The following is a 27,656-nucleotide window of genomic DNA, read 5'->3' on the forward strand; positions in this document are numbered from 1 at the left end:
ATAACTGATAAAGAATGCAATTTGCAGATTTCAAAAGACATGTAAATCCAGGGGAATAAGTTTACGGCATGTTTAATAAAAAGACCGTTATCTGAGATTAACATTAATTAAAATAAACATTTCTCAGTCATTTCTAACATATTGTTATAAGGTCTTGGATTAACAGGAAGCAAAACTGCCAGATAAACTGTAAAATAAAGTATGACTGTACATGGAATTTAAACAGCTGCTCCATGTGGTGTTGTGTTAAATCAGCATAGCCCAGTGATTTGATAATCCTTTTTTAACATGTGTAGATGCTTTGACACTAAGAAAAGTTACAACAAAGATCTCAGCGATTCTGTAAAGACTTAATGTTTTGCACAATTCAAGAACATACAAGTTTGTTGTGCAACTTTACAAAGGCCTTTTTGGTTGTATATTGACAGACAGTGATACAAGACACCTTTCATTGACATTACAACTAATTAACTACAACAGCAGGAAATACTATAAATAATAACTTCAGTAAATTAACTTTGTTGCTTGGGTAGAAAAATATACAAAAGAATGTAAAGAAAGTGGAGTGTATAAATAGTATAGCACGTGGTATAGCACGGAGGCACAGTGGTTACTGCTGCTGCCTCATAGATTCAGAATCTTGGGTTTAAATTCTATTCTTGATTAGTGTCCATATGAAGTATGCATATTTTCTTCAAGTCTGGGTGGGTTTCCCTTTGGATACTGAGGCTTTTCTCTCACATACCCAAAGTCATGTGGCTATTTAGGCTAGTTACTCTAGCAATACCAGACTAGCCCTGCATCAGTGTGGTATTGTTTAAATGGACGCTGTGATGGAGTGACACTCTGTCCAAGGGTGGTTTCCGCTTTATGCCGAAAATACTGCAGAAATGTGAATTCAATTAAGTAGGTTTAAGAATATATTATTTTAATACACTAATAATACACAGTAAAAGTAAACATATGGAGAGTGGAGAAAGACTTCTGCGAGAACAGACATAGTACAGTATATAGAAAGAGTTTAGTGTCAGGTGTGTGTATTACACATAGGAGTCGATTACAACTAAAACAACAAATTGGCAGTAAATTAACAAACGTTGCTATAAACCAGATGTGTAGCTAAAATTTTCAACTCAAAATATACACATTGAAATTAAATATTGTTTCTGTACAAGTGAAAGGTTGCACATTATCATTCATAAAGGCAAAAAATAAAATAATAATAATAATTATTTCAGTTGTTGCCATTCACTGTGTGTACCTAATGACATCTTTGTTGCTTCATTACCCTGCCATTACTGCTACAGCTCTAACTTACACTCCCTAAACTATGCACGACTGTGTGCCAATTATCAATAATGTGATGCCATGTATAACAGTACATGTAACAGACCATGTGTGCTGTTAATTTCCACTTCTAGCACTAGTGTTTGCAGTATTTTCTGTGTACTAATAAATGACTCAAAGATCCACTATTTTGAATCTTACTTGTGTAATAGGTTCTGCTGTAAAATAGTTATAATAGTCCAAATAGTCATATTCAAATTAAAAATTGCTAGGAATCACATTAGAATAATTGAAACACTCTAAGTTTACTTAACTGTAAACCAAGAAAAATTTATTTAAAAAGGCATAAAATAAATAAAATAATAAATATCTATCAATGCACCATTATGTAACAATGTTAACACAATATTCCATTTTCTAATAATTTTTCTAGTCCAGCTTTGTATATTGCTTCAGACAAAAGTGAGAACAAACTCCAAGCTTTCATATTAAGCACACACACAAGTTCACTAATATTAGCCCAAGTTAGCAGTAAAATAACCTAAAAGTGTTCTGAGCAGTGAAAAGAAATTCTAGACCATAAAGAGCCCCCGTAAACATAACAAAGTAAGTTAGTATATAGAGCCTTAGCCATAAATCATTCCAGGGAGCAAAGGAAAGAGCCAGACACACTACAAAAAAATATAATTTAAATTAATTTTATACAGTATTTGCAAACACTGAATTTCCATTACAATGCAATCAAACAACAGCTTTCAGAGCCAGGAATGTATAATGCATACAGACTGTACAGTACTTAAAACTGTAACACTACAACCTCTCTTGCTTTCAAAGCCACAAGAACAACCTTACCATGTTCTGGTGTTATTCTAGATTTATTACTTTGAAAGAAAAGGAAAACAAAAATAACAAAGGTGGGATTATTCTGTTGTTCTGATCAGACATTAAAATTGGTGCGTACTGTGTACATATTTTACCCTTCTGCCTTTATCAGTTTAAGCCTCGTCATTGACTTATATTTTAAAAGCATATTGCCCATGGTAGAAATTATTAAAATAAAATAACAGAAGCAAAAGGAGTATATTCAACTTCCAACAGACAGTTCTGAAGTTAAGAAAAAGTCTGAATGAAATTTCAAATGTTGAGTAACCCATTTCTTTAACTTTGAAAGGTTAATGATATAGCTTTGTGTTTTCTTGCATTATGCTCTATGGCCATAAATAAAAGACAACTTTCCCCACTTTATATTCTTAACTTTTTCAATAATATAATGGCACTTTTTATTGACTAACTAAAAAGATTTTGCTTGACTTCTCATTACATCCATAATGGCTAACACTGTACAACACCCTAATACTAATAATATAATGCCGAAATACAATTTAAACTAAAGATAACACTCAAAATTGGAGTTTTCTTCAGATTTTGGAAAGGTGCAAAAGACAGAGGTGGTGATCTACATTGCAATAGAACCCCTGCAATTAAACTAAAGTTGAAATCCAAATGCACATAATAAGTCACAAACAAGCAGCTTGAACATATACAGTGTTACTTAAATAGTCCCAGATAAACTTTGTAGAACTATAAAGGAAGGATGTAGTGTACTCATTTCCTTCAAGTTAGAATACAAATCTATTTGTAATATTCTTGTACTAGGCAAAACCCTTGCTGTCTCCTGTTTAACATGAAATATTACCAGAGGATATAGTTAATTATTTTCAATGCTTTAATGCATCATATTTATAGAAACTATTGACATGTACAGAATATTCCAGAGGACTATAGTTAATAAAGGGTAGATCCCCAAAGAGAACACAAAATGGAACTAGTGAACAACAGGCAGCAATAAAAAGGTTGTCAGAAAAATCAACCAAAATCTACATGTCCTACTCTGTCCCCTACACTGGGTCTCTTTTGACTGTGTACACTATTATCAAATTCATCAAGCACAGATCAAATTAGTACTAAGGAGAATGTTAAATGTGATCTGAATTCACCTTCAGACATACTGCAGAGCTAATTAGCGTTTAATAGGACAGACTGAAAATCAGCAGGCCTTTAATTAACCAAACACTGGAATACTCACAGGAAATTCACATCATTGATGTCAATTCTAAGACAGTTACTAATACAGATACACACCTGTGTGTGTGTGGCTGTATTATAGTATTGGGCTGGATTTATTGATTTTATTTTATTAATATTTTTCAGGAGGACAGTATAGTTAACTGTACATATTTTAAGCATTCAATAAAGTTACAGCTTTCAGCTTTATGTAAAGGATCCAATGTAAATGTTGTAAAAATTACAGTCAATGATGAAATAACCCTTCGCTGTGAGTAAATAATTCATGATACTTTTTATTTTACTTGGTAAAAAACAAACATACTGAATAGCATTTTTCTACTTACATTATTGTTTTTATATTATACAAGAATAAAAAAAATACTTCTGCTTATGACTTTGCACCAAAAACCTGTAAAAATGAAAAGACATCACAACCCATGGAGATCCAGGAATGCTTTCACAATAGGGGTACAGACAACAAATAATCATAGCCTACCATAACATTCTCAAACTTGCTTAATCAAATGGAGAGTTGAAGGGGTTAGACACTATCCCCTTAGCACAAAGAGACAGTCCATCGTAGGGAGAACTTAAGCACACACCCTCACACTCATATTTACACAGAGCCAAATTAGTATTTTCCCAATTAACATAACCTACATATCTTTGGACTTGTGGCAAGAAAACTGAAGTACCAGATAAAAGCATCCAGTAAAATTATAATTACCAACAAGGTTTACAAAGTTCATTGCAAACAAAATAAAACACAAAAATGAAAAATGCAGCACATACAAAAGTTATTTTGTTTCTGTTTTTTTTTTTTTTTTTTTTTTATATAAAGTAACCCATCATGACCCGTTAAACAGTATATAGGAGTACTCAAAGCAAGATTTCAAACTCAATTTGATTTTTTTTGTTTAGTGTTTCTAAAGAGTTCACCAAATTGTTATTAGCTGTAGAAGCATTTTCCTCTAAAAGGAAATTGAAAAGGATTTTACTACTACATTAAAAGACATTACATTTTTCTTTAGTTCAGCAATGTTGACTGGATTAACCACAAATCCGTTCATTGAACTAACAAAGGCAGCTTTAATTTAATGCTTCCTACAGACACTACAGAAAGCAGGCAGTGTGATTTTACATTACAAATTAAATGTCTGTTCAGTGAAAAATAATTTACACAGTAGATCAGTTGCCCTCTTTTTAACCCACCAGTGATTTACGATGCCCACTGGAGAACATAATGACTTTCACTGCACAGCAGATTTTCCTCAAAGCATAGTCATTGTCAGGATTACACTTCAATAGATGAATGACAATGGTCTGAAACTTTTGCAAATCTGGTTAAGACCACACAGGAGGCAAAAGATAAAAAGAGTCTGCTTAAATGCAAATGTGCTTTCCCAACCAACATTACCTGAAACAAGTTGAAAATGGTGATAATTACAGATTACATAAAAATTCAATCAACCCATGGAAAAGGGATATGATTTGTGTGGTATGTTATCAAAAGTCTAGTTAAATCAGCAGTAATAAATAAAAAGTATATTAAATTACAATTAGTGGTTGTAATCTGATCTTCAGACATGAAGAAGCAGAGTGGACAGATGCAGCTTCCATATTACTTTTTAATAGTATAAAATATTTACTCTTGAATGACACTTTCGGCCAGAAAGGAAAGGCTTCAATACCAAGGAAGCAAAAATAGCCTGCTAGGATACAATTTTAGAAGTTCCTCCCTCCTCACGATCTAACCATCTTTTCACTTCCACAGAACACTTTCAGCAAACACAGTACTGTATATTACTTTTAACTGCAGGTGTTGTACTGGTGCCTGGCAGGATGCAACACACCAGGCTGCCCTTAACATAGTAAAGAGAGACAGATGACACATAATTTAAGATTAGTGTTTTAGGTAACTGCTCATAATGGGAATCAAATTTCACCAGGAGTGCTTATTTTCAAGAACATGTTGAATTAAAATGACAGTTATAAATGACTGAGATCTTAGCTACCCGATACCAAGAAAGATGTCTATATAAAAATCCCCAAGATAGCTGGACAATTACATTATTGTAAAACGTACCTGTACATAGATATATGACCTGATAAAATGCAGCGCATAACTCCACAGTTTAAAGGTTCTTTGTCTGTTTTACAAAAAGGTCCTAGAATCTTAAGGTATTGGGGTGGACTCGTGTTACATTTTGTTGTAATTAGTTAGATGGAAATGTTTAATATTGCTTCAGTTTTAAATATGTCAAAACAGCATATATAATTGTATTTGGAGTAGCAAATTAATCAGTGACTATGTGTTCAATGGCAGTAAAGAGGTGTTATTCATCCAATTTCCAAATCTGTTTATCCTTGTTAAGGGTCATGGGAAACAGAATTCTTTTCCAGTAATATGTGTCACATTGCAAAAACCAGCCCTGCATTTGATGCCAGTTCATCACATGGACCCTCAAATACAAAGACACCGGGGCAATTTAATATTGTTAAATAACCAAGCATGCAATTCTTTGGAATGTAGGAGTACCTAGTGTAAACATTTGGAGATTGTGCAACCTGGAATCAAACATAGGTCAACAGCGCTATAAGGGACTTTGTGAAGCACTTTGAGCTATACTGTCTGTATGAAAATGTGCTACAGAAATAAATATTTTGTTCTTATTGTTGTAGAGGCAACTGTTGTTCCAAGATGCTATACCAAAAGCAGGAATGGCTAAACTGCTTTAAATAAACACTGTTGAAGAAAAGTGAAGATAACTATATTTTTATATGTGACTTACATTCTTATGACTTAACTGTTTCTGGTCAAAGGTTATAAAATGGCTAACTGCAAGTCAAATCTTACATTTTATGTTTGCGACTACAGTCCCGATTTATACCAAATGTTGACACCCCACAAAATGCCAAACCTGATCATGACAACACAGTAAATGAAAAAAAGAAAAACATAAATATATGTTTTAACAGACATTCATTAAACACAAAAAAACCTAAATAACACATTTTCGTTTTTTTTTGGTGTTCAGTGGTTGATTGTGGTTAAGTTTTATACTGATGCAAGCTCATTCAGCCCTACTCATTCACCTTTACTCAGGACTCAAAATACAATGTTTTGTTTCCATAGTAATGGCCTTTTCTTGATTTTTCTTGTTTTCTGCTGGAACAGCTTAGAATGTCATTTTTAATCTTAGTTCCTGATTAAATATACACAGTCTATCAAAAACTGCCAATCAAAATAAATACAAATTTGTTTATTCGCCATTAGCACTGATACGGGGAGCAAGAGTACCGCAGTCATATCAGTGTTTTAGTTTATCCTAAAAGGTACACCTTTCATATGAACAGGGAATAGACACTACAATCTTGACAGGCACAGCAAGCTTAAAAAAGTATATTATATTTTTACAGTTAGAGGACAATTCTACTTTCATTGATGATAAATGCAAGTTTTAGTCATAACTACAGTATACAAATCTTTTGGTTGTAGCTACGCAAATGTCTGAGTCCTGGTTATTCATTGTTTAAGAGTATTGTCTTTAATTAAAAAGCTTGTTTTTTGTGAACACATTTTCTCTACATATACTAATATATGCTCCAATTTTAAGAAATATTTATGTAACAAAACTTTAGCACAAAATGCACATGTTTTACCCATTTTGGGTATACAACTGATATGACGTGACATTTGGATTACACAACACAAATAATGGAGCTTTTTTAAAGGACTTTTTACTTTGTTCCCTGTGGTCCATTGTTAGTCACCATAGATTTCCATTCTAACAAAAACATTCTTATCTTCATTCTTCATGGCAGAGCAAGAATTTTTTTTTTTTTTGCTCAGCCATCACTACAAACTACATGGGGTAAGGAACATATAACAAATATATTGTTTTTGGATGGAGCATTCCTTTAAAACTACTGCATGACACTACAAGAGGCATTTAGAAAAGAACATCCACTTTCTTCTAATAACACATATGTAACTTTTTATATATTCTTCTAAATTGACCATAAATGAAATGATGAAGATTATTGGTTCTTTATGAGTAGGGCCCCTGAAGAACACTATTATTTTTGTCTTATATGAACTTTACCTTCATTTAATAATTTTTGTAAATGTACAACATGCATATACAGTATGTTTTTTATAATAAGTGAATTGCTTTTTTTTTACTTCTTAAATCATCTAATTAAATTCTGGATGTTGGCTTACTTTTGTGGAATAAAATGGCATAGTAATATCTGTTATGTATTCTTTGCTACCCAAAGTTAGATTTGTCTAATTTTAAGAACAGGTAAGAACTAGATGACTATTCATTGTTCACATATGTTAAGACAACAGAAATTAAAGAAAGGTTACTTACTTTTTCACAAGACCGTAACAGTTACAAACTTACCCTTTTCACTGTTTTATGCTTTCTCTCACTGCCTTGAACATTACCTTTCTCACAATATATACTGTCTTTTTTATACAAAAAAGGTCTTAAACTATTATTTTTATAAGCATTTTCATGAAGTGAAAATAGTTATGAGTATTAGTGTGGAAGGAACTATGATGCTTGCTAACGATGGGTTGGATGCAAAACGACAACACAGAATTTTTTTTTGTTTTGCTTACTTGACATCTATGGAGATACATCTTCAGTGGGTAGAACTTTATATAATCCGAGATAAAAACTGAAAGTCCACCCCTAACATTCCCTCCAAAAATCCTCTGCAAACTCTGAAGAGCACTATTAAACACTCAGCAACCTTGATTGGGTTGTGTCAATTGTGCTTTGAGAAAGGCAGTAAGGTAGTTGCTTTCTGAAGACTGCTAGCAAGAAAAAGAGCAAGGAGTCTGTGGTCACTGAACACAGAGACCCAGTAACTGCTTAGATCATTTTTTGGAATCGAGGGGTGATTCATGGCAAAATCAAAATTAAAAATGAAAACAAGTGCATTCTGCATGAACAGGTGCTTTAATTTGTGGAACATGCTCATTTGGTTTGAGGACATTAAGCTACAGATTTGTTTTCATGGCTTACTACTTATACTGCATCCCTTTCAGTAATGCAAAGCATGTGTTAATGACTAATATGCATGGAAATAAAAGTTGCCTTTTTATGTGAGATTAAAGAAGGTGGGCTACGTGTAATCTAGTTTCCATAAAACTATGCAATTAACATCCAAACAGTTTCCATGCCTATTTTGCATGTTTATTGAAGCATTCCTGTTCATCATACATCCAACCATTCTTCCAATATGGAACTCAATGAGTACATTTAAGGTTGACAGGAAGCATCAACTCAGTAGCATCTAGAAGCAAGGCAAAAGCTAACATGGTAGGTCTGGGGGGAGGTCAGCTGGGATTGAGGGGTTTGGGGGACTAGAAGGGGTTGGATGCACCAGCCCTTGATTGGTACTTTGTATTTTAATGGTTAAAAAATCTTTACTTTCTCTTTACAATATTTACCATCAGAGGTGTTACATTTAATCAACTGCATGAGTGAATATATAACGAAATTCTACAAAGATAAAAATGAAGATATCCTTCTATCCTGAAATTGCTCTGCTGCATTCCAGTTAAAGAAAATAATGGCTCTTTCTTTTCAGCCTTGAACTGTCTATAATATATGAGGCTTGATAAAACTGTGTTAACAAGAGCAAAGTACATGTCAGAGTATTGAAACGTAAGCTCAGGCATTTAGCTTCTGCTGGGCAGAGAGGAAAGCTTGCAAAAGAGAGGTAAAAAATGTAAAAATGAATGAATACTGAAAGGTCACGTACAAGCCTGTGCTGTGCTCAAATCAGAAAGCTCCTAGTTCTAGCATGCACACCTGGGTAGCAATAAACATAAGGGATTTATTTTCTTTAAATATAACTCTTAAATTTCCAATAACCCACTCTCAAAAATGAGTAAAATAAAGTTAATTTTTTTATTGTATTTTTGAACTGAACTCCACTTCACAAAATGTAACACAGTGAAGAAGTATTTCCCCCTTTACAATAACAGCAAACCTTGTGTCCTTTTGAATGCATATCTCTTAATAATAAAAGATATTATATTCAAATAAGAAGGAAATGTTCAGTGAAAAGAATGAGTAAATCATTCATATTACTGAAAGATCAGTAGCAAATATTACAATTATGAGGATGCTTCATTCTAACAAAATGAAAGTTTCAGTTACGTCAACCAAGCACAATTTGCCAAGAATAGAAAAGAATGCTGCTATCATATGCTAAGAAAAACAACCCCACAGGGGAAATAAGTAAAAGCTTTTTTACTCTTTATAATAAAAATCCTGCCAACATTTTTACAACTTCACCTACCACGTTTTAAGCAAAACACTGCAGAAGCAGCACCGGATATAAAACTTAAAACTAACTGCTGAAACAATAACTTATTTTTATTCTGGTTTTCTGTTTTAGAAACACAAAAGAAAATGAAGTATGAGACACAAAATGATAACTACAGGCTTCTACCACTTTTTTAAACTAATCCAATTTTGAAAATTGCTTTGCAAGTTCAAATTTGAAAATATGAACACCTAATTATAATTAATTTGAAAGGAAAATAGTTTTAAGCATTCCCTGGGCCCAAAAATGAACCCAATAATTGTTCAAATAATACAAAAATATATGAAAATTGATTAAATGCATTTAACACCGTTTAATAAAGCTGTTTATCTGCTCTTTATCACTTCAAGTTGCATCTTCAAAGGAATGGCCCTTCAATCCTCCTTGGGTTTTTCCAACTAATTCATAATCTGCTTTGGAGCCATGATGCTCAAGATAATGTGAGACATATGAGCAACACATGTGACAAGTTGAATGAACCACAGCAAGTGAACGTACAAGTATGTCTCATGAGGACGGACTCAAAATACAGTTTTGTCCGTTAGAATGATTGTTACAAATACGCAGCCCCACCCCAAACATCCAGCCAAGCTCAGTTCCAAATACACCTGATCATGTTTCCAGTTGATCTTTGTATATGTGTATATTTAGCTTCATTATGGGTCATGAAACAAGAAAGGATATTAAAAGTAAGTTTTGTAAAGTGGTGGAAGCCTGTATCAAATGCAAGGTTTCTGAACATGTTAATATATACAGTAATGAACTAAAAAAGGAATAACTGGTTAGACAGGGACAGAAAAAAATTGAAACAAACTCTGGGACGTGTCTAGATAAAAGTGCAAATTAAAAGGCAGTAGGATGGAAATCAAAATAAAATCCTTAATAAAGATTTACTCACAAAACTGTATTATCCATCCATCCATTATCCAACCCGCTATATCCTACCTACAGGGTCACAGGGGTCTGCTGAAGCCAATCCCAGCCAACACAGGGCGCAAGGCAGGAAACAAATCCTGGGCAGGGTGCCAGCCCACCACAGAATACAGAGAGGTCCTTGAAGGAAACCTGCTCCACAGTGCACACAACCTCAGACTGTGGTGACGGTTCACCTTTCAGCATGACAATGACCTGAAGCATAGAGCTAAGACAATGCTGGGGTGGCTTCAAGACAAGTCTGTGACAGCTCAGCCAAAGCCCAAACGTAAACTGTATTATATAAACAGAAATGCTTTCATTTGTATTTCCTGAAAAACAAAATACTTCATAATTTTTATTGTAAAGTATAGACAAAAGCCATTATATCTTACCAGTAGAGGATTACTGTGAATTTCCAAGCCATAATGAGTGACATACTGGAAATGATGTGTTACAAACTGAGTAAGACTTTATAAAATATGTATATATTAAATCAGATCTGTACTGAAAAACAGTAGGAGAGATACACTTTTTTCAGAATTGGAATAAATCTGTTGTTATTGTTTCACGTTTTCCCAACTGTTGAGCCCATGTTATTTTTTTGTAGTGGCTTTAAAAAAAAAAAAAAAAAAAGGAATCTGTGCCAGTCAATCACAAAATATTATGACCTGCTGTTTTTTGTATGTAAATAAATTCTTATGTTTTACATATTTGGTTTTCTTTTTCAATGTTCATATCACATTAGTTTTTGCTTTCCTTTACTCTGTTATAACTAATGTTTGGCAAGTGCTGAACATTTCCTTTTCTTGTGTATTGTGACTCTTTTACCAACTGACAATTTAGGATTAGATGGTCTGTTTTGAATCTTCTGAGACAGATTAAATTTACATCCATAAAGTTTCTGAAGCTATGTTATTAAATGGTATGTGTGGTTTGGTGTGAATGAAACATCTTTGATTTTTAAATCAATATGTATTATGCTACCCTTCTTGCTAATTAAAACCATTGATCCATTTTCTCAGCCTGTTTAGTTCGCTTCAGGACCTTTGGAGTAGGAGTCTATGCCAAAGGCACTGGGTTCAAGGCAGAAAAAAAAACACCAGTTCATCAAAAACCATACTGTACATGCCCACAAATATCAATACAAGGGATTTCAGAGTTGTCAATTAACACAACATGCATACTTTTTCAATGTGTGAGAAAATATACATAGGGAAAAATACACAGACACCAGAAAATTGTGCAAGCACTACATAGACCATTTCAGGGTTTTAACCCACATCCTGGGAGCAAAAAGGTAGCAGTGGTAATCGATGCACCACTGTGCCACCCATAATAATGTCAAGAGTTCTGTATAAAAATAAAATGGTCTCCTTAAAGTTTACAATGAATTTAACTAAATACAATTGTATTGTTCAGTTTCTTGAAAGATGGCCTTTATTCTCCAATGTGTTTTTCACAGAGAATATGTAAAAAAAAAAAAAAAAAAAAAAAAAGTGGGGGGGTTAAAATATTTACAAGCAATAAATTAACTTTTAAATCAGCAGACTGCGTGACTGCAGGTCAGCAACACAATGAACACTGAAAAAAAAAAAAACAATGATAACTCAATGAATGAAAACACCAAAAAAATTTTAATAAACGTAATCATGTAATATTCGTGCACATAAATAGTAAAACAAATTTTGGGGGACTTTATTGAAATTGCAACTACATTTTTTCAAACACTGATGCCATGAAGCACACCTCTGCAGAAACATTTGTATTAATCACAAACAAACTACTAAGTCACATTGTTTAAGAAAAAAACATTATCTGATGAGGTATCAGGCACAATTATTTTTTTTTAACACTTCCGGACAACCCTGATAGACCAAGGTGTTGCTACTTTTCTAATAATTGCACAATCTGTGCAAAAATACAAAACAGTTGACTAAATTCATCTATACGATTAAAATGGTTAAAGTTTTAAAAGAAAAGGGTTAAGTGTACTTTTGAAATGTAAGCTGTATATACTCAGTTTAAAAATTTAAGAACTGTGATATTAAAATTAATGAACTCGCTGAGAAACACATGTGTCTGCATTCATGTTCTGCATACACAATTAACATTTCTATAAATCATGATTAAGTGGAAAGGGAAGTGGATTTAGCTCGAAAGCCCTTATTGATGACCTGGGATAATTCGGAAACCTTATACTGTACAACACTTGGACCACATCGCACTCGATTAACGGGATACCTGGTCGTTTTTTCAGTCGTTTCCTGTTTTAGGAATTCAGTTCCACTACTACAAATCGCTCGCGCATGCTGCTTGGGAAAATGTAAAATAGGTGATATCGCCAGTTCCTGCCAATGACCACACGAAGTGAAAGTAGCTGCCGACTGGCTTACCCCGAACGGGCCTCTTAATTACGGATTCCTGAAGCTTATGCTTTGCTATGGAAACCCAACATTTGCCAGCACAGTAAAGTTTCATTGTTGCACCTGCATTACTGTGGAAAACTGTCTCGATCGGAGAAAAAGCCAAGGCGTTGGGGGAGGTAAATGTTTAAACTTCTAGACCTCTGTGACACGCGCGGCCTCCCCTTTCCCCTCTTAATAATGCAATGGACTTCGCAACTGTGCCCGTTAGAAAAGAGTGCTTGTTGTCAATTTACAATCTTACTCGATGTAACTGTATGCCCTCTCTTTAACTACGTACCCTTGAACTTTTCCAACAGGGAAAAACTTGCAAGTCGACCATACAGCGATAGTAACATAACCCAAATACGAAGAAAACACGCAGTACAATTGCAAAGTCGATATAGCGATCGAGATGATAAATGCAGTCAGTTGATCGCGAGCCTTGGAGAGCCTGTGACCTTACCTGCGATACCAGAGGGATGAGCGTCTGCTCCACCGACCGAGTTTTGATCTCCAGTCCAGAATCAAAGCTGCTACTGCTGCTGCCGTTGCTGCCACACGGAGATGAAGCCATTCCCGCCGTTCACCTTTTTATGTCTTTTTTTTCTTCTTCCCCCTTTTCTGTCCTCACTGCAGTTGCACGGCACTGTAATTCCCAGTACGCTCGAGTTCAATTAACCACAACTGAAAGTGTGGGGTAGCGGCAAGAGGTTTAGCGTCAGTACACTCCGGACCTCCTCGGTGTACCTTCTTAAACACTGTTTTCAGTCTTTCTTCGTTGTGACAAAAGAATTAGTTTTAATCCACCAAAACCTTGTAGATAGCTCTGCCGGTAGCATCTAAGGCGAACACAATTTTGGGGGAAAAAATTGCAGAGCGAATGAGAGCTTGAACGTAAAACTGCACTCCAGAGTCCCAACTGCTGCAGTGAGCCGCTCTCTAGACTCCCCGGACCCGCCGAGTCCGTCCTAAGTGAGCTAGTGACTGAGTGACACGGCACTAGAGCGCGCGCGCGCGTACACACGCGAGATCCAGTATGCGTGTGTGTGTGTGTATGTCAGGGGACCAGGAACGCGCCGCGCGCTCTCCCCTTTTCTCAATGTAGTGCCACGGTGTGGACGCACGGGCGGTCTACCAGCCTTTCAACTGCGTTCCTTTCTGCACCATTTAATTTCACCAGCCCGCTTCCGTCGCCGCAGACTGCGGCCGCCCCCCCCTTCGCTTCAATGAATTTCTTCAAGTACGTCAACTTTTTAAACCTTTTACACGTCTGCGCCTCAATACTTACATTGTCCACAATGTATGTATGACCAGGTGCTTGAAAAGTGGCACAACTAAAAGAAATAGTTTAACTATGACGTAGTGGTATTAAACACTAGACAGATTTACAGAGATAACTAAATTCTGTGTATGCAGTTACATTTGAAATTTTTAAAATGGAAGGTTGCTCCAGATTTTAAACATCATAAACACGTCCACTTTTTGCATGGCTGGGTATACAGTGCATCCGGAAAGTATTCACAGCGCATCACTTTTTCCACATTTTGTTATGTTACAGCCTTATTCCAAAATAGATTAAATTCATTTTTTTCCTCAGAATTCTACACACAACACCCCATAATGACAATATGAAAAAAAGTTTACTTGTGATTTTTGCAAATTTATTAAAAATAAAAAAATTGAGAAAGCACATGTACATAAGTATTCACAGCCTTTGCCATGAAGCTCAAAATTGAGCTCAGGTGCATCCTGTTTCCTCTGATCATCCTTGAGATGTTTCTGCAGCTTAATTGGAGTCCACCTGTGGTAAATTCAGTTGATTGGACATGATTTGGAAAGGCACACATCTGTCTATATAAGGTCCCACAGTTGACAGTTCATGTCAGAGCACAAACCAAGCATAAAGTCAAAGGAACTGTCTGTAGACCTCCGAGACAGGATTGTCTCGAGGCACAAACCTGGGGAAGGTTACAGAAAAATTTCTGCTTTGAAGGTCCCAATGAGCACAGTGGCCTCCATCATCCGTAAGTGGAAGAAGTTCGAAACCACCAGGACTCTTCCTAGAGCTGGCCGGCCATCTAAACTGAGCGATTGGGGGAGAAGGGCCTTAGTCAGGGAGGTGACCAAGAACCCAATGGTCACTCTGTCAGAGCTCCAGAGGTCCTCTGTAGAGAGAGGAGAACCTTCCAGAAGGACAACCATCTCTGCAGCAATCCACCAATCAGGCCTGTATGTTAGAGTGGCCAGACGGAAGCCACTCCTTAATGGTAAAAGGCACATGGCAGCCCACCTGGAGTTTGCCAAAAGGCACCTGAAGGACTCTCAGACCATGAGAAAGAAAATTCTCTGGTCTGATGAGAGAAAGATTGAACTCTTTGGTGTGAATGCCAGGCATCACGTTTGGAGGAAACCGGGCACCGCTCATCACCAGGCCAATACCATCCCTACAGTGAAGCATGGTGGTGGCAGCATCATGCTATGGGGATGTTTTTCAGTGGCAGGGACTGGGAGACTAGTCAGGATAAAGGGAAAGATGACTGATACAATGTACAGAGACATCCTGGATGAAAACCTGCTCTTGACCTCAGACTGGGGCGATGGTTCATCTTTCAGCAGGACAACGACCCTAAGCACACAGCCAAGATATCAAAGGAGTGGCTTCAGGACAACTCTGTGAATGTCCTTGAGTGGCCCAGCCAGAGTCCAGACTTGAATCCGATTGAACATCTCTGGAGAGATCTTAAAATGGCTGTGCACCGACACTTCCCATCCAACCTGATGGAGCTTGAGAGGTGCTGCAAAGAGGAATGGGCGAAACTGGCCAAGGATAGGTGTGCCAAGCTTGTGGCATCATATTCAAAAAGACTTGAGGCTGTAATTGCTGCCAAAGGTGCATCGGCAAAGTATTGAGCAAACGCTGTGAATACTTATGTACATGTGATTTCTCAGTTTTTTTATTTTTAATAAATTTGCAAAATCCTCAAGTAAACTTTTTTCACATTGTCATTATGGGGTGTTGTGTGTAGAATTCTGAGGAAAAAAATGAATTTAATGCATTTTGGAATAAGGCTGTAACATAACAAAATGTGGAAAAAGTGATGCGGTGTGAATACTTTCCGGATGCACTGTATTTGTTTCATATTCTGTCTGTGATGCCTTACACTGTCTGCAACGTTGACCACACACCTTGCTTAACATTCACATTCTGCCCAGAAATGCAATTTACATGGACATTATACAATTAGGAACTCTATACTAATACTGGGTAGGGGTTCATTCTGCTCTCTTAACAGACTCAGTTCTTTGTGGCATGGATTGATGTTGTAAATATTCCTTTGAGTTCTGGTCCATGTTAACATGATTGTATCACACAATTTCTGCAGGTTTGTCAGTTGTCCATTTATGCTGTAAATCCCCCATTCTACCACATCCCAAATGTGTTCTATTGGATTCAGAACCGGTGTCTGGGAAGGCCACTGAAGAACAATGAACTTGTTGACCTAGTTATGAAACCACTTATAAACAACTTTTGCTTTGGGATACAGTGTGTTATGATGCTGGAAGTAGCCATTAGAAGATGGTTTAAATGTGGCAATGAAGGGAAACACAGGACCAGCAACAGTACTCGCATAGGTTGTGGCATTTAAGCAATGATTGATTCATATTAATGGGTTCAAAGTATACTAATAAATATTCCCCACACCATTACACCACCACCAGCAGCCTGGACTGTTGACACAAGGCAGGTTGGATGCATGGATTTATGCTGTTGGCATCAAATTCTTGCCCAACCAACTGATTGCCTCAGCAGAAATAGATAATCATCAGACCAGGCTACATTTGTCTACTCTTCAGCTGTCTAGGTTTTGTGAGCCTGTCTACTGCAGCCTCAGCTTTTTATTCTTGGCGGACAGGAATGGAACTCAATGTAGTCTTCTGCTGTTGTAGCCTATTGCATCAAGTTTCAACGTGTTGTACATTCTGAGATGCTTTTCTGCTCACCACAGTTGTACAGAGTGATAATATGAGTTAACAGTAGTCTTTCTGTCAGCTCAAACCAGTTTGGCCAGTTTGTTGTGACCTCTCTCATCAACAAGTTATCTCCATCCACAGAACCACTGGTCATTGTATGTTTTTTTGCTTTTCCCACCATTCTGAGTAAATTCTAAAGACTGTTAAGCATGAAAACCCTAGTTGATCAGCAGTTATAGAAATACTCAAACCCACCTGTCTGGCAGCAACGCTCATGCCACAATCAAAATCATTGAGATCACATTTTTGCCCATTCTGGTGTTTGATTTGACTATTGACTGAAGCTCCTGACCGGTATCTGTATGTTTTTTTTTTTTGCTCTGTGCTGCTGCTGCCACATAATTGACTGATTAGATAAATGCATAGATAAGCAGGTGTTCCTAATAATTTTAAGTGTCACATCTCAACCTTTGCCTTTCTTTTTGTGTTTTCAAAACTTTTAACTTTAATCTTTGCCTTGCCTTTTGAGATTACATTTTCTTAAAAACTGGAAGCAATAGTTTCCCCCCATGTTGGGCCTTACAAGCGAAAGCCATTGATTATGTCTTTGCTTGGTCTGTTAGTTCCTGTTTGTACGTTTGCTAGCCTGACCAGGGTTATACTTTGTAATTCAGCCACAACTGCAGTTTAATAGTATCATTGCTCTTACTCTTTACTGATCATCTCATTCTAGTTAAATTCACTCCATTGTGTAGTGTTCACCCATTACATGAAAGGTTTCTGATGCAAAATTCTAGCCAAGGGTTGGTTGAGACCACTTTCAATCACTCATCAATATGGAAACAACAATTGTTTGTTAGATTAGATTAGATACTGTCACAAAAACGACCATAAGACATGAAAAAGGTTTGGGGCAGCCACCCATATAATTTTTCCTGGCTGCAAGACTGTGTCAAAAGAACAGACATGTTCACACAACTGAGTCCAAAACAGAACTGATCAACTGTAAGCAAGATGGCGGCTTTAAAGGCCAGTGGAGGAAGTCATGTCATCAGGACCGGAACCGGAAGTGATGTCGTTGGCTGCCCCAGAGCCGGGCGGGATTTCCCTAGAATGGTCTGTAAAAGATCAAGAGGGAGAATTAGTGCACTTCGCCACCCCCTGGTCCAGCGTGGAATTACATGTACTCAAGCCCTTTAGTTGTCTCCTAAACACCTATGTGACAATACACTTTATTAATGCCCAAGGAGAAATACAAATGTATACAGCAGCAAAAACATAACATACACAAATATTTAATCAAAGTAAAATATATGACAACAGAATACTAAAAATATTAGACATATATAAACAAAAGACCTGTGTGTGTATGGAGCAGTCTTCTCTGCTCACGCTGAACCACAGCCACTAGATGGTGCATGGATGCACTTTTAAATTTTTTCGGTGCTTGCATGCACCTCATTTCTCACTATGAAAGACATGTGTGCAGGAAACACCGCCACACAACATCCATGTCGTGTTAATGACACAGATGAAGAGACACAACGTCCAAACGGAACAAACGCCACGGCTCAACAACATGCAAGTGAAATACCTGAGCAACAGAGGGCAAGGCTTAAAGTTTTCACAAAAAACATTGTGGAAGTATAGATCTGGAAGTATGTTCTCAAGGCATCGATTAATAGGACTCATATGACATTGATATGGCTAAGATACAGTATCACCAGTGTCTTCTTATGAAAGCTAGTGAGGCAGCAAACACAAGTGGGTCCACATCCTCTGCACTGGGTAATTCTTAAGAGTTAGCTGACGTCTCTCCAAGTTCACGATTATAATAGAACTGCTGGGGAGTCTTTGGGTTGTTTTTTGTCCTGAAGACCACATGCAGCTAGTAATTCAATAAGTATTATGCTAAAATAAGTGTAGCAAATTGAAGTTTGGACTATCTTCCCATGGCTTCTGGCTGAAGTGAAAGAAGGTACTTTGGAAGAAGAAGTTTAACTTTCTAATGGCAGCAGGAAGAAAAGATGCCCAAAGGAAGCTTTCTATTATACTGTGGAGGAATGAGTCTGTAGCTAAAAGTGCTCCAAGGAAGTCTCCCTGAAGGGGATGGGCAGAATTGTTCATTATGGAATCCAATTATCCCACCATCCTCTCTTCCACAACAGCCTCCAGTGTGTCCAGAGTTACTCCTGTGATGGAGCTGGCTTTACTGATAAGTTTGTTCAGGCATTGTAAGTCTTGTGACCTTATGAGATGTGATCAAAAAATTTGGTGAATGTTAAAATACATAAAAAAAAAACTTATTACAGTATCAATGGTTACTAATTCTGTGTTCAAATTCCAGTCTGGGTAAAGTCTAGGTGGAGTTTACATATTCTTATTGTGCTTTTTTTTTACATGCATTACACACATGTTAAGTTAGTTGAAAGATCTAAATTGGTCCATAAGGAGTCGGTGTTCTCTGTAGTGTACTGACAATCTGTCCAAGGTTGTTTTCTGCCTGCATTCAATATTTCCGCCAAAGACTTTGGCCCCATGGTCTTGAACTGGGATATACATAAGTAATATGTGTTGTATTTGTTCAGCCGATCACAGAAGAATAATATCATGAGTCATTTATATTTTGGAATACAAATGCAGGAACAAAAAATACCGTAGTCCCTCAGCATTCTATTTTGAGTTTTGTTTTTTTGAGTTAGAAAAAACATCTTCTCATATCCAGAGTTGATTCCTGTGTTGTACTTAGTGCTCCAGGGAAAACCTTTCATTTCTGTAATCCAAAAACTGAATTAAGTAGAGTTTACCAAAATGGAGAGGTGAAGTTCACTTGCCTTACCCTGTCACAGTAAGAAATGCCCTTTAGAGTAGAAATATGTCTCCCTGCCTTTCTCTTCACAGCCATCTTGCTGGTATTATGTACACTGTAATCCAGATACATTCTCAGTAGAACATTAAATAGTGTGAGCATTTCATTTGATACAGTCTTTTTATAACTTTCTTAATTAACCTTATTTAACTGACTTTTACTCATTACTTGAAGGATCCCCTTTCAAAGTTTGAATCCAATGATGGAAAACCTTCTGATATTTTAAGAAAAATAAACAATTTCATAGTTTGTTAAGTATTACTATGGCTGGTAAAGGAGTGGAATAGTGGCACAGTGGTCAGCTCAGCTGCTCTGTCTCAGTGGAGTTTACACATTGCATCTATGTCTGCAAAGATGCGTGTAAAGCTGATGAGTGACTCCAAATTCACCCTGCATGATTGAGTGTGACCAGTGATAGAGCTGATTGCTAATCTTGCACACAATACTTTTGGGGTAGGCTGTAGAATCCCATGACCCTGAATCAGAGGCAGCCTTAGGGGTGTGCGGGGCCTAGGGCTGACCAACCCCATGTGGGGCCGCTTAAGTCAAACGCTGTTACCGGTATGTGTCGACTGTATAAACCTATGCGCAAATTTAATTTAATAAAAATAATGTTAACATACACCAGATTTTCTCATTACAGTATTCAGCTAAATTTTTGTAAGACAACACGCCGACTTTATCAAAATATAACGATATAATCTATTTAAAAAGTGCAATTCATAATTCATGACCTTACCACGACAGTGCGAAATGCGATGCAGTGTCATGTGGAAATTAGCAGGGCCTTTTCTAGAAAAGTACCCAAAGTGCAAGTATACTCTGAGTCTCAATATGCAGGATGTCATAGTCATAACTCACGTTGATGTTATGTCAGCCGGTTATCATTAGCGATACATGTTTTTGTGCATGAATATTCAGAAATGTTTATGGCCTACAAATAAAATGTGAGTTTCAGTGTTTCGACAGGAAGTGTGAAATTAACGAAGACGTATCATCATGAAATCTCTTACCGGTTTCCAGGTTCAGAGATGAAAATCCACTTTTCTTGGCTTCCGATTGGAAAAGTCATTGATGACATCTTCATAGTCTAATCTGGATGCAATGTCTTTTTCTATAGATAGGAGAAGCCAACCCAACAACTAACGGGCTATACCTATTTTAGGAAGGGATTATACTGAAGGTGGACAATGGAATGTTTTCAAAGATGTACATGTACGGAATTTGACCTTGAAGAGGGATTTTTAAAGGGTTACTCTTAGAAGCATCTCAAGTATATATATACTGGAGAATATAACTTGACAGATCCACTCGAAAGGGACACGCGGACCTCCAAAGCGGGGCCCCCTTAGGCACCCCACTTACCACTCCCAAATGCTGCTCTTGACCTGTATTGGGTTAAGCAGGTGCAAAAAAATAAATTAAAAATGTGAAAATAGTGCAAATTTTTAAGTTGCACACACCTTAATTTAGTCAGAGCAAGTACTGCAAGTACTGTAGCTATTTCAGTTTAAGCTCAGGTTTAATTTTTGTATGTAATAAGTGCAAGACAGAGCTGTTGCACCTGTTTTTCTACACAGTTGTAGTAGTTTTAAATCTGCTGAAATTAAAATGACACAGCTAATAAAAAATGAAGAGATAACATATAGTCTGTAGGATGCCTATTCCATTACAATATAACTTAATAAATAAATAAAAAACAATGCACAATAATGAGTAAAACACAATCTTTTCAAAAGCTCTTTTGTGATGTAACTCTCTTGCAAGTTTCTTCAACAACTGTTATTTGGAAAATTTCTTGCCTAATTCTTCTCCATGTTCACCTCTTCCTGCATTTAATGCAATCCAGGAAATGAGTATTTTGGCTTTCTTTATCATATCCATAGGTTTCTTCTGTTGCATTTTTTACAGTTCTGTAACTTTACATCACCCTGGGATGGTGTTTGTTGTAAAAAAGTGCATTGATCACTTATTTGCTTAAATTAGAGTAGCTGCTCATTAAAAATCAGCTGATCAAAAAAAAGTTAGAAAAAACTTTTTATTCAATTGAACATAATAAGAAAAACAGTCATCTCAGTAAGACAACTCTGTTTAATATTTATTATAAGATAAAAATAAGAAAAATAAAATAAAGAGTCAAAATATAGGTGTACATCCTGTGATAGACGGACAGGAGCCCTACTCCATCAGGATGCCTGGAGGGAGGAGGAACCGGGAGAGTGGCACTTCTTTTCCCTGGGTACCCAGCCAGTCCTTGATCCCTGGGGGACACCAGGAAGTGCTGACAAACTGGGGATGGTTTATGCCCGGAGTTCTTCCGGGTGCAAGGGCAGCACTTCTGCCACACTGGGGAGTGCTGCTGGAAGTTGGTCATCAGGCACCTGGAGCACATCCGGGGCTGAATAAAAGGGGCCGCCTCACTCCATTCGGGGGTTGCAGTCAGGAGGAAGAGGACAGAGCTTGGTGGAGAGGAGTGGAGGCGGAAAAGGACCTGTTAAAGGACTCGAGAGGATGATTAGTGCAGGAGCACTGTGTGTGTGTGAGAACTTTGTAAATAATAATAAATGTGTGCTTTTGGAAGACATGAAGGTGTCTGTCTCTCTGTGTCCGGGGCTGGCTTCCACAATCCATAGCCATTGTTTGGACTTTGATTCTAATTTGCTGTGAGGGACTGTGAATGTGTGAATCAGTGTGCCCGGTGACAAATAACATGTTGCCCAGTGTAGGTTTCTGCTTTGTGGCCAGCACTGGCATGGATAGTCTACTGGACATTGTGTCCCTGAAATGGAATAAGTGTTTTTGAAAAAGTAGTGAATGCATTAAAGTGGACAGAATCTTAAAAAGTAAAATGAATCTATTTTTGTCAATAACACAAACAGATTCATTCATTCATTTATTCATTCATTTTCTATTGCTTATCCAAAGTTGGGTCGCAGGGGCTAGGGCTACAATCTTAGCCGTGAGGCTAACGTGGGACAGCCCTCCTGTGGACCCACGTGCAGGAGGCATAGGGGCCATGTGCAATGTGACTTGGGTGGTGGTCGAAGGCAGAGACCTTGGCAGAATGTATCCCAGTCATATAAACTGACTCTTGGTACCACACATTTAGATCCTTAAATAAATTAGTAAATAAAATTAAGTATTCTAAAATGTATTTGTAAAAGCAAGGTAAAAAAATGTTCAATTAAGTTAGAAGTGCAGTTACAAGCAAGTTCTGGCACCTAATTAAATTGCAATGAACAAGAGCCAGTAGCCACTGTGGTTCTTCATTCCACAACCAAGTTCACAATCTTTCCATTCCTTACTATATCGATATCAAACATTACCAACTTAACATAAGTGAAACATTAAGATCATACTTTGTAATATAAGAATAATTAATGCCTAACGAAGGTTCTATTTTATACAGTATGACCTCCATCCATCCATTTTCCATCTGCTCATCTAATTTCTGAAGCTGTTTTTATTACAAGGTTTTTATTTGCTGGAGTTTATCCCAACAGCATATTGTGCAAAGCAGGAACTAATACTGAGTAGAAGACTGCACAGGGCACATTCACATTGTGGTCTTTTATGTTTGCCATGTAACAGTAATATGCATTTTTTAAGATGTGGAGAAAATCAAGATACATGGAGAAAAAAAAAACACACAGACAGAGAAAAAAACATAAAAGTCTCTGGGATAATTTAACAACAGTTCTAACCGGTACCTGATAATTCTTTATATTTTATACCAGCATTTTTTTTTTCTTGGATAATCAGAGACAACACAGGTGTGTACAATGAACATATGTTAGTTACACGATGCTTTGCATAAACTAACGAAGAGTGTTTCTTGTCTAAGCTTGAACTCCATTCATTATCTGACATTCCTATTTGAAAGTCACATTCCCAGGATTGCCTTAGATCATCTGGGTGTTCATACTTTGGGTTAAGCTGAGATGTTCATCATTACTAGATAATACAATTTAAGCTATAGTGTAAACACTGAAAAAAGATTAGGAAAGCTAAGCAGGTTTATTTTAACAAAGGCCTAATTGTTTAAAGTGTGCATAAATACTGTGTTGTCAAGATAGTGGTCTATAAAGAGCTTGATACCAAGTAACTTCCTTTAGTTAAGTACAAAATAGATAAAGGATGACTGGAATATATGATCATTGAGCCACCACATTACTGGTAAAATTGGTGATAATTAATAATGGCAGGAGGGCCGAGAATAGTACAAAGGGAAGAGTTTGTGCAGGATTTATTTTCAATGGCAGATCAAGCTGGTACTACTCAATACCCTTCTGCTTACTTCCATATTGTTAAATTACTTACATTTGTATCCCAGAAATAAAATTATGAAGTTCAATTCTACCTCTTCTTTAAATCTTACAAAATTGTCTTTTTTATGTATGGCTCCTCTTTGTTACAACTGAAGGACTTTTCAGTTGTACCTTGTATCCTGGGGACAATCTTCTTGGCTCTGGTGAAGTAAACACTTCCACTGTCCACTGGGCCACTGTCACTAACAGTATTTTCTCTTTCCATCACAGTTCTAACAAGAAGACCATCAAGGATGCCTAGCCCCACTCACACTGCCATGCCCCTTTTGTCATAAAAGCTGGCATCACCCAGAAGATGACATTCATTTGGACCTGAAGCACCACACTATCTTTGGTAAAGCATGAGCCTCAAGTTGTCTGCCATATTTGATAATTTTATGAGTTGATTAAAAATGGTAGCCCAGTTGGTGCCTCAGCATTCATTTTTTGTTGCCCTCTGTGTGTTTCTTGACCACTCTATGTATACAGTGCGCTTGGGAGACAACTGAGGGCTTATCTAATGAATATTCCACCCAGAGTCGAGGATTAGCATGGTTGCCTAATGCTTCTTCTCCTCTTTGCCCTACAAATCAGACCACCAGCAGCATCAATGATATTATTTCTGGGTCACAGTTCCCTGGCCCCAGTCTTTTCAGTCTGGCTTCTTCTTCTGAGTGAGTCTGTCTGGTTATTTTTCACCCTTTTGTTATTTTTTCCATCAATTATATTGGGTTCACCTACACAGTGCCCCAAATCTTTATCTTGTTCCTGTCTTTTTTTTAATATATATATAGTCAAACTGACCAGTGAGATTGCTCAGAGAAAATGGACACAGAGCACAGAGGTAGACCAATTCCCTACTCCTGATGTCATGCTTCTCCCTCCCCTTGGCCCACAGTCTCAGATTAGAACGAATATATCGCTCCTGCAAGCAAACTATAATTCTTACTGTGATGAGAGAAGTCGCAAAATCAGCCGGAATGTTCAAGCAAATTTTAGAAAAAAACCTGATCTAAATTCGTTAAGTAGTTCTCTCATTCACTAGTTTAGCAGATGTAAGATACACCCCATGGCTGGCGCATGAGTGAGGAGGGCCCCGCCCTGCTGCATCGATCTCAAAATCGTGCAAATAAATCAAACTATGATACTTAGCGTGACAAGAAAGGTTGCAAAATCAACTGCAATGTTCAAGTAGTTCTCGAGTGAAAAGCTGACAGACTGACAGACAGACAGACAGACAGACAGACAGACAGACAGACAGACAGACAGACAGACAGACAGATAGATGTTGGATTTTATATATATATATTGTCATAAAAATGAGTCACAGACATCATGAAGGTTTGGGGCAGCCACCCGTATATTGTTCCAAGGCTGCAAAATTGAATTAATTTGAACAGGGATGTTCACAGATTCGAGACCAAAACAGAACTGATGTTATTGAGGTAAGATGGTGGCTTTAAAGGCCAGTAAAGGAAATTACATTATCAGGTCCGGAACCGGAAATGTTGTCATCGGGACCAGAAGTGACGTCATCAATGGCTTCTGAACTGGAAGTGATGTCATTGGGGACGAAAATGGTGCCGGAACTGGAAAGTGATGATGTTGGGGATGGGAAGTGACATCATTGATAGAGACAGTCAGTTACAACAGGTCTGGATTGGTTTCAGCATGTAGTATTGTTTTAATTACTGTTTGAGTTAGACGTGTGCATAGTCATTTGGCGCAGTGTCACAGTTTGAACAATGTGCTAATATCAAGTTCATGTGCAAATTGTGGCGCTAGCATACGAGTCCCCGGTGCTAGGTTATTTTGCACCCTAGGCCAAGCTTATTAGTTCACCAACTGGCTATTCAGTAGCTAACCCATGAGGCTAGCCCCCCCCGTTCCCCCCCCACTTATGATCTATGCCCTAGTCAAATGCCTAATTTGGCTTAATGATGGTGGCAGCCCTGGTCTTTGGTGAAATGTTTTTTTTTTCTCTGAATTCCTTAAATATAGATAATATTAGAAAAGTTGATTTAACTTATAGCTTTTAAAAAAATCAGTGAATGTGCTTGCAACATTCCTGCTTTGCAAAGAACTGATAGCATTTTCGATTTCGGGGTTATTTTGTTCATTTACTAAGCTCCACTTTTCACAGTATATCAAGGTATGGCATTTCTGTTTCATCAAAAGCCTTCGGCTTGAGTCTCACTCCCACTACGCTCCAATGTATAAAAACTGTATGTATTTTAAAACTATTTTTAGTTTATTAGTCTACTCTTAGTTTTGTCTGAGTTATTATTTTCTGTAACTGTATTCAAAAATTTTCCTCTTATGTGTTGTTAAATTAGAATCTCATTAGCCTTTTTTCATAGCCATCATCAGAAAAAGCATGACTAAAGTTGTTTACTTTGTTTTGTTCTGCTCTAAAACTTTACTTCCATTAATAGTGAACGATTTTTTGTACATATAGACATTGGATGATCTTGTAAATTACATATCAATGTTAGAAATGTCATTGTAAGATTCCAGTATCCTTCTAATTTGCAAAGAATGTGCTGAACATATGAATCTCTTTGTACCTTCAAATAAGATTTAGGTTTTTCTCAGATGATTCTTGTAGGTAACTCTGAAAATATTTTAGTCTGTATGAAAATATCAATTTGTTTAGATGATAATTGAATAAAATCCTTGTCAGCTAATACTAATAGACTGAGTTGCCATTTGTGAGGTAAATTAGTGCTGCTTAGTATTCTGAGTCACAAAATAATAAGATGAGCATAGTAAGAAATAACAACTGCATCTTAACTGCAAGGTTTGACAGAAAGAAAAAAGTTATCCATAAAATAGAACTGACTTCATTAGTAGCTGTGATGCAGTGGTGAGAAAAAGGAATTCTGAGTCCGTAGGCCCAAAAGGTTGTATTCAATGATCAAATGTGAAATTACCAAGACCTTAAAAATGTAAATGAGATGCAGTACAGTAGGATTGTAGAGGACTTCATCTTGTGGGAAAGGGAGACCCACCTGCTCAACATCAACAAGACAAAAGAGGTGCTGGTGGACTTCTGGCCAGTCTAGGAGCCTCTGAGACCAGTCACCACTGAAAGGGAGGTTCTGGAAGTGGTGCAGAGTTACAGGTACCTGGGGCTTCACATAAACAAGAAACTGGACTCATCTGACAACACAGTGGGGCTGTACAAGAAGGACCAGAGCTGGTCTTTTGAAGTATGCATCAAGCTGCTGAAAATGGCCTACCAACCTGTAATAGCCAGCATGTTGTTCTACGTTGTAATCTCCTTGAGAAGCATCTTGAGATCACAAGACTCACAATTCCTGAAGAAACTTATCAGGAAAGCCTATTCCATTTCAGGGCTAACCCTTGAGAAAATGTTGTAAAAAGCAGAATTGTGGCAAAATTGGATGCTATTATGAAAAATCTCCTCTATTCCCTCCAGGAGGTGCTGTCTTGGAGCAGTTTTAGCCACTGGCTCATTCC

At 37.1% G+C, this 27,656-nt stretch overlaps 1 protein-coding gene across 2 annotated transcripts in view; it reads right to left on the minus strand.

Annotated features, from left to right (window-relative positions):
• The window catches only part of ctnnal1 (catenin (cadherin-associated protein), alpha-like 1), a 173,733-nt gene extending 159,656 nt beyond the window's left edge, over nucleotides 1-14,077 (minus strand). The window contains exon 1 of one of the 2 annotated variants that reach the window (XM_051935957.1): nucleotides 13,489-14,067. In XM_051935957.1, the coding sequence (XP_051791917.1) occupies nucleotides 13,489-13,599 (111 nt within the window). In that variant the 5' untranslated portion in view covers nucleotides 13,600-14,067. Of the gene's footprint in view, nucleotides 1-13,488 lie in introns of both variants that reach the window. The other variant, XM_051935958.1, reaches the window with a different exon arrangement.
• Between the last annotated feature and the right edge of the window lie 13,579 nt (nucleotides 14,078-27,656).

This window comes from Erpetoichthys calabaricus, chromosome 13 (assembly GCF_900747795.2).
Source record: "Erpetoichthys calabaricus chromosome 13, fErpCal1.3, whole genome shotgun sequence".
Classification (NCBI taxonomy): Eukaryota; Metazoa; Chordata; class Cladistia; order Polypteriformes; family Polypteridae; genus Erpetoichthys; species Erpetoichthys calabaricus.